At 37.1% G+C, this 15705-nt stretch overlaps 1 protein-coding gene across 2 annotated transcripts in view; it reads left to right on the top strand.

Moving 5' to 3' along the window:
* Window positions 1-15705, top strand: part of LOC106874278 (uncharacterized) — a 160897-nt gene that overhangs the window by 71615 nt on the left and 73577 nt on the right. For both annotated transcript variants that reach the window (XM_089338313.1, XM_014921952.3), the window contains one exon: window positions 3482-3598. In XM_089338313.1, coding sequence (XP_089194439.1) covers window positions 3482-3598 — 117 coding nt within the window. The remainder of the gene's footprint in view (window positions 1-3481; window positions 3599-15705) is intronic.

The following is a 15705-nucleotide window of genomic DNA, read 5'->3' as shown; positions in this document are numbered from 1 at the left end:
TGGTGTTGATTGGCCAATATTGGTTGGATTGAGGTGAGTGGACGAGTAGACTAAAAAGCAGTCATGAGTGTAAAGTGAATTTTACTCCTTGGCTGTTTACTAGGTTACTTGCTTTGAAATCATCATCCAAACATCCATGTGATATAATGGTTTCATACTTCTTTGTTCTGAGTTCAAATCCAGTCAAGTTAACTTCCAGCTTGTTGTCCCGTTTTGTTGGTAGAATAGGGTCTCTCAACCATAACTCTTACCACCTTCACAACTATCTTTACTTCCACAAGGAGAGTTTTAATGTTATTGGATCATATCTGACTACCTTAAAAAAAAGTCTTATTGTATATTGTAGTTTAGCCCTTTGTGAAGACGTGCATTGTCCTTGAGCAAGACACTTTATTTCACATTGCTGCAGTCCACTCAGCTGGCAAAATGAGTTGTACCTATATTTCAAAGGGTCAACCCTGTCACATTCTGTGTCATGCTCAATCTCCCTGAGAACTATGTTAATGTTACGCATGTAGGAGTGGCTGTGTGGTAAGTAGCTTGCTTACAAACCACATGGTTCCAGGTTCAGTCCCAATGCGTGACACCTTGGGCAAGTGTCTTCTACTATAGCCTCAGGCCGACCAAAACCTTGTGAGTGGATTTGGTAGACGGAAGCTGAAAGAAGCCTGTCATATATATGTATATATATATATATATGTGTGTGTGTATATGTTTGTGGGTCTGTGTTTGTCCCTCCAACATTGCTGGTGTGTTTACGTCCCCGTAACTTAACGGTTCGGCTAAAGAGACCGATAGAATAAGTACTAGGCTCACAAAGAATAAGTCCTGGGGTCGATTAGCTCGACTAAAAGGTGGTGCTCCAGCATGGCCACAGTCAAATGACTGAAACAAGTAAAAGAGTAAAGAGAGTATGTCTGTAGAGTGCTTAGCCACTTGCACATTAATTTCACAAACAGGCTGTTCCATTGATTGAATCAACTGGAACCCTCGTTGTTGTAACCAATGGAATGTCAGTTGGTTAGTTTAACCCTTTAGCATTTAAACTGGCCATATCCAGCCAAACTTTTTCTATTTGTTTTATGTTCAAACTGACCAGATCCGGCCTCTCACACCTACCCTACAATGTCATTCTAAAAATAAACAATCACATCATTGAAATCTCAGAGCTATGAGATAATGCAAGATAAATTCAAAACAATGTGAGTAAATAAGCATTATATCTGACAGAGTAATCTGAATGCTAAAGGGTTGAAGAAGTTCAACAGGGTTGAAGAAGTTCAACAGGGTTGTCATGGTTGGAGCATCTTTGATCATTATACTGATCAGAGCTAACCCAGAGCAAAATACCATTGATATTGTTGTTGATGTTGTGATCTCTCCAGTAAAAACTTGTTGATTTGAGATTTGAAACTCATGGGGGAGAACTTAGCCATGAAGACAGTGCCTCCAGCAAGATTGGTAGAAAAATTTGCAGGTCATTTGGAATTTGATTCCGTATCAAAAATACTGCTCCAGTGAAGCCAACAACAATCATCATCTTGCTCCATTATTATTATTATTATTATTATAACTATTTATTATTATTACTATTATTATTATTATTATCATCATCATTATTATTAAGGCAGCAAGCTAGCAGAATCATTAGCTCACTGGACAAAAATGCATAGCAGCATTTCATCCATCCTTATGTTCTGAGTTCAAATTCCACCAAGGTCAGCTTTGCCTTTCATCCTTTCGGGGTCAATAAATTAAGTACCAGTGAAACACTGGATCTATGTAATCAACTAATTCTTTTCCCTGAAATTTCAGGGAAAGGAACTAGAAAGGATTATTATTATTATTATTATTATTATTAAGGTGGTGAGCTGACAGAATTATAAGCGTGTCAAGCAAAATGCTTAGTGACATTTTGTCTGTCTTCACATTCTAAGTTCAAATTCCATCAAGGCCAACTTTGCCTTTCATCCTTTTGGGGTCAGTAAAATAAGTACCAGCTTCAGTTGATGTAATCAACTTAACACCTTCCCCAAAATTGCTGGCCTTGTGCCAAAATTTGAAACCATTATTGTTGTTATTCTTATCATTATTATTTCTCTTTATCGCAGTTTTTGTTGGAGCTCTTGGAGTCTTGCATGTATAGCAGACTTGCTATACATGCAAACCTACAGTACCAAGCTATCCATTCTTTTCAGCTATCTAATACTTTCCTGATTATTCTGGCCATGCCAAGGAGGCAAACCTTTTGTAACAGTTCTACTGGGCACTCAATTCCAATTTCCTTTATATTCCCCTTGATGCCTTCTGATACTGTTCCCAAGGACCCAACAATAATTCACCTCCTATTATTATTGTTCGTGGTGGTAGTAGTATAGTTGGAGTAGTAGTAGCTGCAGCAGCAGTAGTACTACCTACTATTACCAGTGTATTCATCTCATCATCATCATTTAATATCCATACTCCATGCTGGCATGGGTTGTATGCTTTGACAGGGTGGATTCAAAATATCAAATCCTTGTTACCTAAACTAATACTTTAACCAAGATCCATCATTGAACTTAATATGCCTTTAAGTTAGAGTTTTACATCACCTGTGTAAGTGTGTGTGTGTGTGTGTGTGTGTGTGTGTGTGTGTGTGCATATATATATATATATATATATATATATATATATATATATATATTCGCTGTAGTGGAGTGAGTTTAAAATCCAGGTTAATCTATCTAAAACATTCTGGCATCAGTGATGGTACGTTCTGGCACCAGTAATGAATAGAAATAATTTTGTTTATCGATTTGAAATTCAAATTCAATTTTTATTATTCTTTTGCTTTTGCTTTTGTTTCTGGTTTTAGTCACTGAAGTGTGGCCATGCTGGGGCATCACCTTTAAGAGGTTTCAATCATATTGACTCCCTCAATACTTATTTCAGTTTGCTATTTATTCCATTGGTCTCTGCTTCTTTGTTGGCTTAGTTTTCTTCTTTTTTTTTTTTTTTTACTTCATGAGGGAATGTAATTAACATAACTCAATACCTAAACACCACTAAATACTTTTATTCAGCATCAGTAAACACATACATACATAAACATCACACACACACACAATAAATTTGTGTACAGATTTGCTATCCAAATTTTATTCACAATTATTTATCAATTTTCTTTAATTTCAATTCTCATTCAAGTTTTAATTAGTTTTTTTTCTTGACTGTGATAGTAGTGTTGGGAAATTAATTGCTATTAGCAATTAATTGATACACAAGCATATCTTCGTTTTATCAAACACTAAAGCCATTTTTTTTTTTTTTTTTGGTAACGTGTAAAAAACAATGTATTTTCTAGAATGTGTTATTTCTTTACTACCCACAAGGGGCTATCTGCAGAATATTTTGAGTAACACATCTTTGTAATATGTTTTCTAGTTCATATCTGTCGAAAGAGAATTGTTTATATATAAATGATCTTGTGTTTTTGTAGGTGGACAGCCAGCCAGAATATGGAGACAGTCGAGAAAGAGTTAAAACTTTCACATTTGACTATTGCTATGACTCCTCAGGACCTCCAAATATGCCAGGATATGCTTCCCAACAGTTGGTGAGTTCAATACCTCATTAGTCTTTCTGGCACTAGTGTTTTTTTGTTTTCTTGTATTATTTTTGATACTATATGCTAACAAATGAAAATCCTAAGACTCAGTATTCAGTAATATGAAAATAATAAATATTTAAATGTTTGTGCATACATATATGCAAAATATTTCCTAAACTTCAAGATAGGATACTGCACGTATGGTATGTGCACATGCATAACTGTGCATGCTCATATACCAGCTAAGATTTTCTTGTACCATATAAATATTCATTATATAATAAAGACTATAATGAACACTATATGCATGATGTTGACACAAATTATTCCCACAAAATAGCATATGAAACCGTGAATGGAGAACTTTAAACCTGTAGTGTTTAAACCAGCTATGTCCAACCCATGTATTCTACCTGCTTTGTATTCAAAATGGTCACATCTGGCCCCTCACACTTACCCTACAATGTAATTCTATAAATAAACAATCACATCATCAGCATTTTAAAGCTACAAGGTAATGCATTAGTTCAAAATAATGTGAATAAACAAGCATTGCATTTGACAGCATATTCTGAAAGCTAAAGGGGTAAAATGTCTTTTTTCTTTTTTTTCATTCCTCTTTCTGAAAATTTGAAAATGCAGAGTTTCAATTTTTTCTGATTTAAAAAAAATTGAAGGAAAAATTTTTTTTATTAGCTCCTAAATATCTGATCTTCAAAACATAAAAAAATATTAAAAAACTATTTTTCTTTTTTAAAAAAAAAAAAGCATAATAGAATACTGACTCTACAGTAGGCATACACTCAAGTTTAAAGGTCACGTTTGATTTTGCTTTTTGCTTCATTTAGAATGCATGAACTTTTTTTTATGTGTTTTATACAGCAATTATAATAAATTTGACTAAACGTCTCTTTTTATATCCATGTAAAAGTGAAAAGCCAGTGTGTCTTATGAGTTATATTTTCCAAATTTCATCCCCATATTTGGGAGTATGCTCTATACATACATATATATTATACACAAATATATACAGTAGTTTGGTCTGTGTGTGTGTGTGTCACTCTAGTTTGTTATGAGGATACAACTCTGTGTGTATGTTACTAGTGTTTTGTAAGATGATGATGTAAGCATGTTTGTCTGCATATCTATATGTACATCACTGTAGTACAGCTTTTTAATGGAGAAATGATGATGGAGCTATTTGTATGAAGAAAAGTGTCAACCAACAGATGTGTGTGTGTGTGTGTGGTTTATTGTGTACTGTTGTTGGTGTTTTGAATCGTTTTAGTTACTGGAATATGTTGAAATCTATACTTTATTAACTTTGACCTCTCTTGAACTGACACACTATATACACACGCGAGCGCGCACACACACACACACACGCACACATAAGCACGACTGTGTACACACATCACACCACATACGTTTGCACATACACATGCATAAACACACACCTTATGTACATGTATATGGATATAAACACACAGACACATACAGAAAGAGTCAGAGAAAGGTAGATTGGTAATTCATAAGTATTAGATATAATCAGCCAGCATTATGTAGAATTAAATGTGGATTTTGTGTGATAAGCGTTATCTCTATTGGATTAGAGAAAACACTTTGGTGTAAGGTGGTGCTGGTTCAATCTGTTCCTAGTGCTGTCTGATACGATGTTCTGTTACCACATCCATAGGATGGTGGGGGGGATGTATGTAAATTAAGGTAGTGTTGACATATTTAATGCTGAGAGTATTAAAAAGATAACTAGAAATATTTTTGCAGTGTAGAATAAAGAACATTAAAGAATGATTAATATTATTTTCATTTCTTTTTTTTGAGAAATATCTTTTTTTTTTGTTTTTACACATTTCAGTCATTTGCCTGTGGTCATGCTGGAGCACACCTTGAAGAATTTTAAGTCAAATTAATTGATGCCAGTACTTTTTTTTTTAAGCCTGCTACTTATTCTTCCAGTTTCTTTTGCTGAACCACTAAATTATAGGAACACAAACACATCAACACCGGTTGTCAAGTGGTGGAGTGGGAGATAAACAAACATAAAGACACACACCGGGCATGGCTGTGTGGTAAGAAGCTTGTTTCCCAACCACATGGTTCTGGGTTCAGTAAGGTGCTCCAGCATGGCTGCAGACTAATGACAGAAACAAGTAAAAGATAAAAAGAAAAAAAGATTGTATATATATATATATATATATATATACACACACACTATGGGCTTCTTTCAGTTTCCATCTACCAAATCCACTGACAAGGCTTTGGTCAGCCCAACACTATTCTTGAACATGCTTCCCCAAGGTGCCATGCAGTGGGACTGAACATGGAGCCATGTGGTTGGGATCTTACCACACAGCCATGCCTGCACCTAAGTATGAGAAACAACTCCAGACATATTTCAGCTATATAATGGGTACTACCAGAGGGACAAAGAAAGAGAAGGAGACTCAAGAAGACATGACGTACCATCTTCAAAACAGATCTGAAGCAAATTAACATCACCTGGGAAGATGCTGGTGGTTGTGCTCAAAACCAGGATTATTGGAGATGTCTTGCTGCCTGAGGTGGGGAGACTAAGACTAAGAGGACTTCCTCAATAAAGTTAGTCTTCATCAAAGCTGTTGGCTGAAGGAGTGATGAAAGAATTACTTTTTTTGTTTTTTCTTGTCATATCCTGTCCACAAAACGGTGATGAAAAGATTGATAAAAGGTCTGCACTGCAAGCATCCTTTTTTTCTTGGCACTTTTATATGCCAAGAGAATGAGGGAAGAGGAGGAATTTACCCCAGTATTTAACTGGTACTTTATTTATTTGAGTGAAAGGGGAAGAAAGCAAATACCACTAGGCAAATACCACAAGGCATTCTATCTGATATTTTAACAATTCTGCAATTTACTGCTTAATACCAAGAATACCAAGTAAATGTGCAAGACTACACATTGCTTGTTTGGTTTATTTAGGAAATTAGAATCGGTTAATTCAGGTATGCCATTGTTAGTTAAGCTTGTGTTAACATATTTTTATGAGAGGAACATTAAAACACTAAGTAGAAATGTTTATGTAGTGAGGAAAACTGACATAAAATGATGGTGATGATGATGAGTATAAATGTAAGGGTTAAATCTTGAAAATATGTGTGTGTGTATTAGGGATGAAAGGTAGATTAACATGGATGTTGTACTTTGTAGTCTGTCTCTGCTATTCAGGGTACTCTTTGTCTTTGCTCTGAAAAGTGGCATTTGCACAAAAGAGTGGTCCTCTGATTAGCAAAGATTCACCAACATACTACATTCACTGGCCCACAAGTGTGTTGTCACCTCTCACAGTTTATCCAACTACGGCTACAATGGCCTCTGTTCTCATGAACAAGCTAGTGCATTCTGCTTCCAGTCAATCACATTTGAAACCATTCTCTTGTGGTGCAACCCAACAGTGTTCTGCAGCCCTTCCCTCCTACTCCCAATTCTAATCGTTTCTCTTAATCCTTACTTCCTAGCGTCAATCAACCAGAATTCCTTTGCCACTCCTGTTCTTGTAGATGTTGACTTAGAGATATTCAAACTAAACACCAACAATATTAATGTTACCAAATATTACCCTCTGAAATAGTCTGTCAATACCATGTGGCTGTGTGGTAAGAAGCTTGCTTCTTGACCACATAGTTTCGGGTTCAGTCCCACTGCATGACACCTTGGGCAAGTGTCTTCTGCTATGGCCTCAGGCTGACCAAAACTGAAAGAAGTTCAGTGTGTGTGTATATTTGTGTGAATGTGTATGTGTGTGTCTTTGTGTCTGTGCCTCCATCACCACTTGACAACTGGTGTTGGTGTGTTTACATCCCTGTAACTTAGTGGTTCAGCAAAAGAAACTGGTAAAATAAGTACCAGGTTTAAAAAAAAACATAAGCACTGGAGTTGATTCATTTGACTAAAAAGTTCTTTGTGTTAACCTGTCTCATCCTTTATACCACAGTTAATCTACCTCATCACATACATGAGAATTGGTATCTATAAGTCTATAAGGTCAGATCTTGGAAGTGTGTGTGTGTGTGTGTTAGATACAAACACACATTAATCAGAGTAATGTCTGCTTCATTCTCCCCAGGGCAGATATCTATTAAGATCAGTTTTTGTGAGTGTGTGGGAGTGTGCATGAAGATATGTTATGTTAAGTTAGTTATCCAGAGCAAATGTAAAGATCAGTTCTTAGTCGTAAGTGTGTGGTGGGGTGGGGAGGGAGAGATGTGTTAACATCTTGTTTTCTCATGGTACTTTTCACCTCACACATCCCTTAAAGATATATTTAAGGATTTAATACTTAGATACAGCTGGTTTACCTGTGAAAATAGAACCTTAGAGTTGGGTGAGATAAAGGTGGTTTTGTGTTGTTTGTGGATTTTTTTTTTTACCTGTAACATTCCACACACATATTCAGCCACACACACACACACACACACACACAATCCCTTTCTCAATCTCCCTCTCTCTGCGTTCCCTACTGCCAAATGATTTTACACAACCTTTAAAAAAAAAAAATGACATTTAGAGGTCAGTGTGACCAGGTTACCCCTGGATTCTAACATTGATGTAAGCAATTTCAGGCACTGATTCAGCAAAGGAGTGTGTATGTGTGACCTTTATGTATAGCTATATTCATGTAAAATGTGAGCTTGTTCATGCACGTGCGTGCACACACACACACACACACACACACACACACACACACAGAGGGTGTTAAAAAAATTGTATCCCCATAGAAAAGAAGGTCAAGTGATGTGAGGTCCAGTGAACCTCTTCAATACAATCCACCAGTTAGGCAAAATCTCATCAAAATGAACCTGACATTAGTATGGTAGTATGTGGGAACTGCATATTACTTCACATCATCAAAGTCCTCTTGAAGGCTTCGCATGACAGATTGTTGCAGCAAGTTTGAGTAAATGGGACCAGTCACAGTAGCATCAAAAACAAATGGTCCATTTAATCTTTTTGATGATAAGCCACACTATACTGCAACTCCTGGTAAATTAATAAGTTGTTCTTCCATAGCATGTGGTTGTTAAATGAGCCATTTAATTTAAAGGTAGCCTCAGCCCTCCAAATGATTTTTATTGGAAAGTGTGCATCTTCTACTCAACATGCCACACACTCAGTGCCAGATTAAGACCCATAGAGGCCCTAAGCACTTAAAATATTTTGGTGCCCCATATATATGTAATTCACAATATAAACAATAATAAACAATATAGAATTTTTTTTTTTTTTACAAAATGAAACAATACTAACAGTAAGATGGGAAATAATGTTTATTTTTGTTTATTTCTACTTTATTTATATTTGAAAAGTTTTCTACATTTTTTTAATTGCAAAATCTTTGATCAGATTCTCACTATGACACTATAAACACTTTGGAATTATAAAATTTTGGGGGTCCATGAAAAAATTTTGATTTAAATGTGTTGATTGGAAGAAATAGCCAGGTTTTTCTCTCTAATGTTTTACATAGTTCAACCGACACAACTTAATGTGGGAAAAGCAAAATAGGAAATTTGGAAGAAGTATCTTTAAAACTAGTTTAAAACTAGGCATAGGAGTGGCTGTGTCGTAAGTAGCTTGCTTACCAACCACATGGTTCCGGGTTCAGTCCCACTGCGTGGCACCTTGGGCAAATGTCTTCTACTATAGCCTCGGGCCGACCAAAGCCTTGTGAGTGGATTTGGTAGACGGAAACTGAAAGAAGCCCGTCGTATATATGTATATGTATATATATATATATCTGTGTGTTTGTGTGTCTGTGTTTGTTTCCCCAGCATCGCTTGACAACCGATGCTGGTGTGTTTACGTCCCCGTAACTTAGCGGTTCAGCAAAAGAGACCGATAGAATAAGTACTAGGCTTCCAAAGAATAAGTCCTGGGCTCAATTTGTTCGACTAAAGGTGGTGCTCCAGCATGGCCACAGTCAAATGACTGAAACAAGTAAAAGATTAAAAGAGTAAACATTGAATATCTGCAGGAGTGGAGTCCACCAGAGTAAACCAGTAATCAAAGGAGGTCCATATGTGAAAATGGTTAGGAACCACTGATTTAGAGCATAGAATATTCTTGGAATGTATCTTTCCCATGACAGCAGTGCAAAATGCAATGGACACTTGAGTTTGAAATACTTATCTCACAATGCACCACAGATTTTCTTGAATTTGGCAATAATGCTTCTAATACCCATTTTTACATTGTGGAGCTTGTCAATGTCAACATTCTGAACAGTTCCCTCCGCTTCAAACTGATAAGTTGCATAGGTGCATCTGTTTGAAACTCCCTTCTAAACTGTCTTTCTTCATTGACTACATTTTCAAATTCCAAGTAACACTTCAGGTTAAATTTCCTTTGTTCAAACCATAGTCTGGCTCCCTTCATTATTTGAGTAATCGGTTAAATCTGAAAAAGAAATGGAAATTGAGTTATCAGCTGTTAAAGTGTGTTTACGTTTTTTTAGGATATTCTGTGTGCGTGTGTGTGATTGTGTGAGTGTATGTGCACACACATGCACACACACACACACTAGTACATGTAGTTGAGAATACACTTTGTCTTCACTTCTTCCACCACACTATTCATTATACTATTTATGAATGAAACAGTTCTGACCCAGTAAATCTGGGTATACACACACTTCACCATACTCTCTCTATCCAGTGGATGGTTTGACTGGTGGTAGTGGTGTCTCTTCTACATGCCCTGCCCCCTCTCTCCTCACTCTCTTTTGCTGTTTTATATATATATATATATATATATATATATATATATATATATTATTCCCCCATCAGCTGGTGGTAGTGTGGGGTTAGGGTGTTGATGTAGTATGGCATGGTGCAGTGGTAGCAATGGTAGGGAAGACGGTGGTGCTGTGGTAATGTGATGCTGGTAGTAATGGTAGTTTAGCCCCGGGTCAGCTCCAACAAAACAGACCGACAATCAAAAGCATTACAGCTGCAGCCATCATCCATCTCGTCTCTTATTCTGGCATAGTATATCTCAGTCTGTATTCGACAATGTGTCCTATTTTATAAAAGCTAGTAGGGCATTTGGAGAGGTTTGGCTGCTATTTCTAGTAGGTCGAGTGACTTGACTCGGGGAGTGGGGTGTAGTGTTAGTTTGGAGGCGGAGGTGATGTAATTTCACTGATGATGAGCAAAGTTGTGGCAGAGGTAGAAGTGGTGGTGGTGGTGGTATTCTTAGTAGTCAGGTTTAATGGATGGTAGTAAGAGATGTATGTAACGAGTAGTAATACTGGACTATAGAGAACAGCAGCTGTTGAGGTGATGATGATGATGATGATGATATCTATATGTGTGGGGGGCAAGAGAAGAAAGGGAGGGGGTAGAAGATGGATTACCCCCTTCTCCCAGGCATGCCACACAACTCTCTCCAAAAAAGGAATTTACTCCCCACCCCCACTAATTATTCTACTCATCTCACTACAGTACTGACTCACTATGGTTGTTGTTACTGTTGTTGTTACTGGTGGTGTGATTGTAGTTTTGAGGTTACTCTTGGTTAGCATCAACCTACACCAGTGGTCCTCTCAACCATTTCTTTCCTATGGACCCCTTTGATTTGTATTTCACTCAGGTGCACCCCCATAGCCATTCAAGGTTTTAAAAATCCTTATTATATATTTATAATTAAATCTTATTAGGAATTGTATTTTTAATCTTTTTTCTTCTGCTTCTTTCAGTCATTAGACTGCGGTCATGCTGGGGCACTGCCTTGAAGAATTTTTAGTCAAATGAATTGACTCCAGTACTTGCTTTTTTTTTTAAAGCTTTTTACTTATTCTGTCAGTCTCTTTTGCCAAACAGCTACATTATAGGGACGTAAACACACCTGCATTAATTGTCAAGTAGTGGTGTGGGAGACAAATGAAGACACAAAAGCACACACACATATACAACGGGCTTACAATTTCTGTCTACCAAATCCACTCACAAGGCTTTGGTCGGCCCAAGGTCATAGTAGAAGACATTTACTCAAGGTGCCAGACAGTGGAACTAACCCTGGAACCATGTGGTTGGGAAGCAAGCTTCTTACCACACAGCCACACCTGCACCTATGCAAAAATTATTAAAATATTTTGTGTATTGAAGAAGTATAAGCAATTTATTACACATAAATTTTAACAACAAAATCTTATACGGGTGCCCAAGGGCCATGTGGGCCCTGGTTGAGAATCACTCATCTAGACTTATATGATCAACAGTATTCCAGTGTTGCTCATCCCATCTTATTTTATGAGGCAGTGTATGATATATAGTCTTACATATATCCTGTCTATTCTTCCTGTTTAAGAAAGCTGGGTGTGTGCTTATTATCAATGATGATGATTGGTCTTTTTGTTGTTGATTAACCCAAGGCCAATCCTGGTGAAGCAGAATAGCCTTTTATCTGTTTCAGCCATTAGACTGCGGCCATGCTGGGGTACCACCATGAAGAACGTTTTTAGTCGAATGAATCAATACTTATCTATTTTTTAAGCCTGGTAGTTTTTCTATCAAGCTCTTTTTGCCAAACCGCTAAGTTATGGGGACATAAACAAACCAACACCAGCTGTCAAGTGTTAGTGGAGGACGCACACACATTTATATATACACGACGGGCTTCTTTCAGTTTCTGTCTACCAAATCCACTCACATGGCTTTGCTTGGCCCGAGGCTATAGTAGAAGACACTTGTTCTAGGTACCATGCAGTGGGACTGAACCCAGAACCATGTGGTTGAAAATCATGCTTCTGACCACACAGCCACACCTGCCCCTCACAATTAGCCATTCCAACCATGAGCATCCTGCATTATTTAACGTGTTGTTTTATTTTAAGAAGATGCTGTTTTGTTTGAGAAAAAAATGTAGCTGCTATTTCTAGCATGCTGGTCAACCATGTAGTCCCTTCATTACTGATACTGTTGTTGAGAATCATAGTAGTGGTGACAGAGCTACACCATAATGGTGATGGTGATTATCTTGCTGGCAGTGAGGGTTACTCTTAGAATATTATAAATAGACATCTGTGGTTCCTGTCTTTGAGTAAACTTTGGGGTGTCGAGTTTAGTGTCTCCTGCCCTACCTACACCCTGTCAGTTATTGCCATGGAGTGTCTGGTGAGAGTGAAATGGATGATGATGATGATGATGATTATGTTATTAGTTAGAAAACCCCCTTGCTTGCTTTTACTGATAGCTTATTCACTGCCAGCTGGTGCAAGAGCTTCATAAGAACACACAAGCATATGCACACACACACACACACAAGCACATACTCACATGCACACACATACACACAGATTACGTACTTGTGCAAGCATACACAGATATTCGTGAATGTATGTATGTGTGTATGGAGAGGTGGAGGAAGAAAGGCATATAGACTGAGGGAGAGAGTGAGAGAGAAGGATGCAAGCCCATACAAAGATCCATATGAAGCTCATCATGTGTCTATTTGTATAGTTGAACTAAATAAGTGTGCTGTTATAGTCACCACCACCAACTACTCACTGCCAAACGTGCCATGTGTTTTGATAATACAATAATTACTACTTCTCTCTCTCTCTCTCTCTCTCTCTCTCTCTCTCTTTATCTCTCTCTCTCTCTCTATATATATATATATATATATATATATATATATATAATGTGTGTATGTGTGGAGGGGTCATATATATAGTCATATATAAAGTACTTGTTTAGGATTTTGCATGCAAAACCCATGAAAGTGATCAGTACATGACTTGATAGAATAGGTGTGTGTGTGTGTGTGTTTATATATATATATATATATATATATATATATATATATATATATATATATATATATATATATATATATATATATATATATATATATATATATATATATATATATATATATATATATATATATATATATATGTATATATATATATATATAGCCATCCAAATGTGAAACTTCAACATAGCTGTGACAGATTGAAGCTTCATCTTCCAGTGAGTGAATAATAAACTTTACAGTAGCTACAAAGTATTTCTCTCTCCAACTCTGTGTGTGTGTGTGAGGTGGTATCAAAAGGTTCCCAGACTAGTTGAATAAGTTGTATTTTATTGAAATAAAATACAACTTATTCACCTAAGTTTTAGCATCATCTCCTTCGAAATAGTCACCTTGCACAGCAATACACCAATCCCAGCATTCCTGTCACTTCTGGAATCCAGCCTGGAAGTTGTTTACTGTAAGCAAGTCGAGGACCTTCTGTGATTCACTCTGGATCTTGACAACAGTGTTAAAACGGCAACCTTTGAGCTGCATTTTCATCTTGGGGAAAGGATGGACGTCTGCAGGTGCTAAATCTGGTGAATAGGGTGGGTGCAGAAGCAATACCATGTTGTTTTTGGCAAGAAACTCACAAGTGAAGAGAGCTCAGTGAAGAATCCAATTGTTCATGCTCCACAGATCCAGTCACTTTTGCTGAATGTCCTCCCTCAAATACTTCATAATGTCACAGTAACAGGTCTTCCAGATTGCTCATCATCTTCCAGGGACATTCTTTCACTTTTGTGCCACCAGAAACATTGCATACGACCCAATTCCTTGCTGAAACACACTCAATGTCTCTTCAGCAAACTTCCCAAGTTCAGCACAAAATTTCATGCTGGCTCTTTGTTCCTGTCCATAACAAAATCACAGACTACAGCATACACGTGATCACAAAAACACAAATTTCATAACTTGTGAAGTAAACACAGTGATGTCACTCAGTACACTGCCTCATGAATGTCACTGGTAGCTCTCACTGTGCATACGACTGAGTGCTGCCATCTGTTGGCATGCTACAGAACTAGTCCAGGGACATTTTGATAACCATATTGTACACACACACACACACACACACACACACACACACACACACACACTAACACATATCATCATCAGCATCATCATCACTTTACATCCATTTTCCATGCTGGCATAGGTTAGACGATTTGACTGGGACTGGCAAACTGCAGAGCTGTACCAGCCTCCAGTCATCTGTTTCGGCTTGGTTTCTACAACTTGATGCCCTTCCTAATGCTAACCACTTTACAGAGTGTACTGGGTGATTTTTACATGGCACCAGCACTAGCCATGACCCCCCACACACACACACACACATCAGCCAACCCAAATACATATTTGCATTTGAAGCAATGAGAGAGCTTCAGTATGGTTGCTTGACTCATTCAAAATAGTCTTGGATAAAATAGAAGACAGAATGCTTTAAAAAAAGTAGAGAGGTTTGATGATACAATAACCATACTGAATCAGGACACACGCACACATGTGCTCATGCGCCAGGTAGGGAATGCACATGGAGAGAAAGTGTTTGTTTTAGAAATTTGTTAGTTTCCTCCTAAATATCTAAGAAGCATGAAAGACTTTCCAAGTCAACCAAATTCAGCGTAGTTTTATGAATCCTGATCTCAGCCAAACAAAAATTATTTACACATAGATGTATGTGAAGAATATAGATATTGGTACAGATGATCTTATCTTGGAAGGTTGTAATAAGGGAATCAACAAGGATAATGGTTCAATCACTGGGAAAAGTTGTTACCAAGATAATGAATGGTCTATTAATTAACAGTATCTGTTTGTTGTTACTGTTATTGAACCCCCACCCCATTTGCGTAGACTTATGATGAAAGGTGTTTCAACCATCACCATTCTTCCTCTTTGTCTTTCTTTCAGTGCATCTAGGACTATATCATCTAATGTGCCCTTCACATTTTAAGATGGTAGGGTGTATTTTAAAGAAAGTGCAGTGGCTATTTCTTCTATGCTGAGTGACCGTGTAAATGCTCCGTCAGTGACCTGAAAGATGCCATTTAGTTTCTTTGGGTTTCAGTTATTTATCACAGTAAAAATCAAAACCAATGCCTCTAATTCTGCTTAATCTTCTGACTGTTTTATTACTAACAAACCCAGCAGACATGACTTCTGTTTTTCAACCAATGCTGTCTTTAACTCTTTCAGATTTCTGTCAAGCATAATGCATATTCATTCACATTGATATAAAATGAACATGCATTACCTTG

Source organism: Octopus bimaculoides, chromosome 20 (assembly GCF_046866305.1).
Source record: "Octopus bimaculoides isolate indiv1 chromosome 20, ASM4686630v1, whole genome shotgun sequence".
In the NCBI taxonomy this organism is placed as follows: Eukaryota; Metazoa; Mollusca; class Cephalopoda; order Octopoda; family Octopodidae; genus Octopus; species Octopus bimaculoides.
This window is presented reverse-complemented; position numbering and strand designations above follow the sequence as displayed.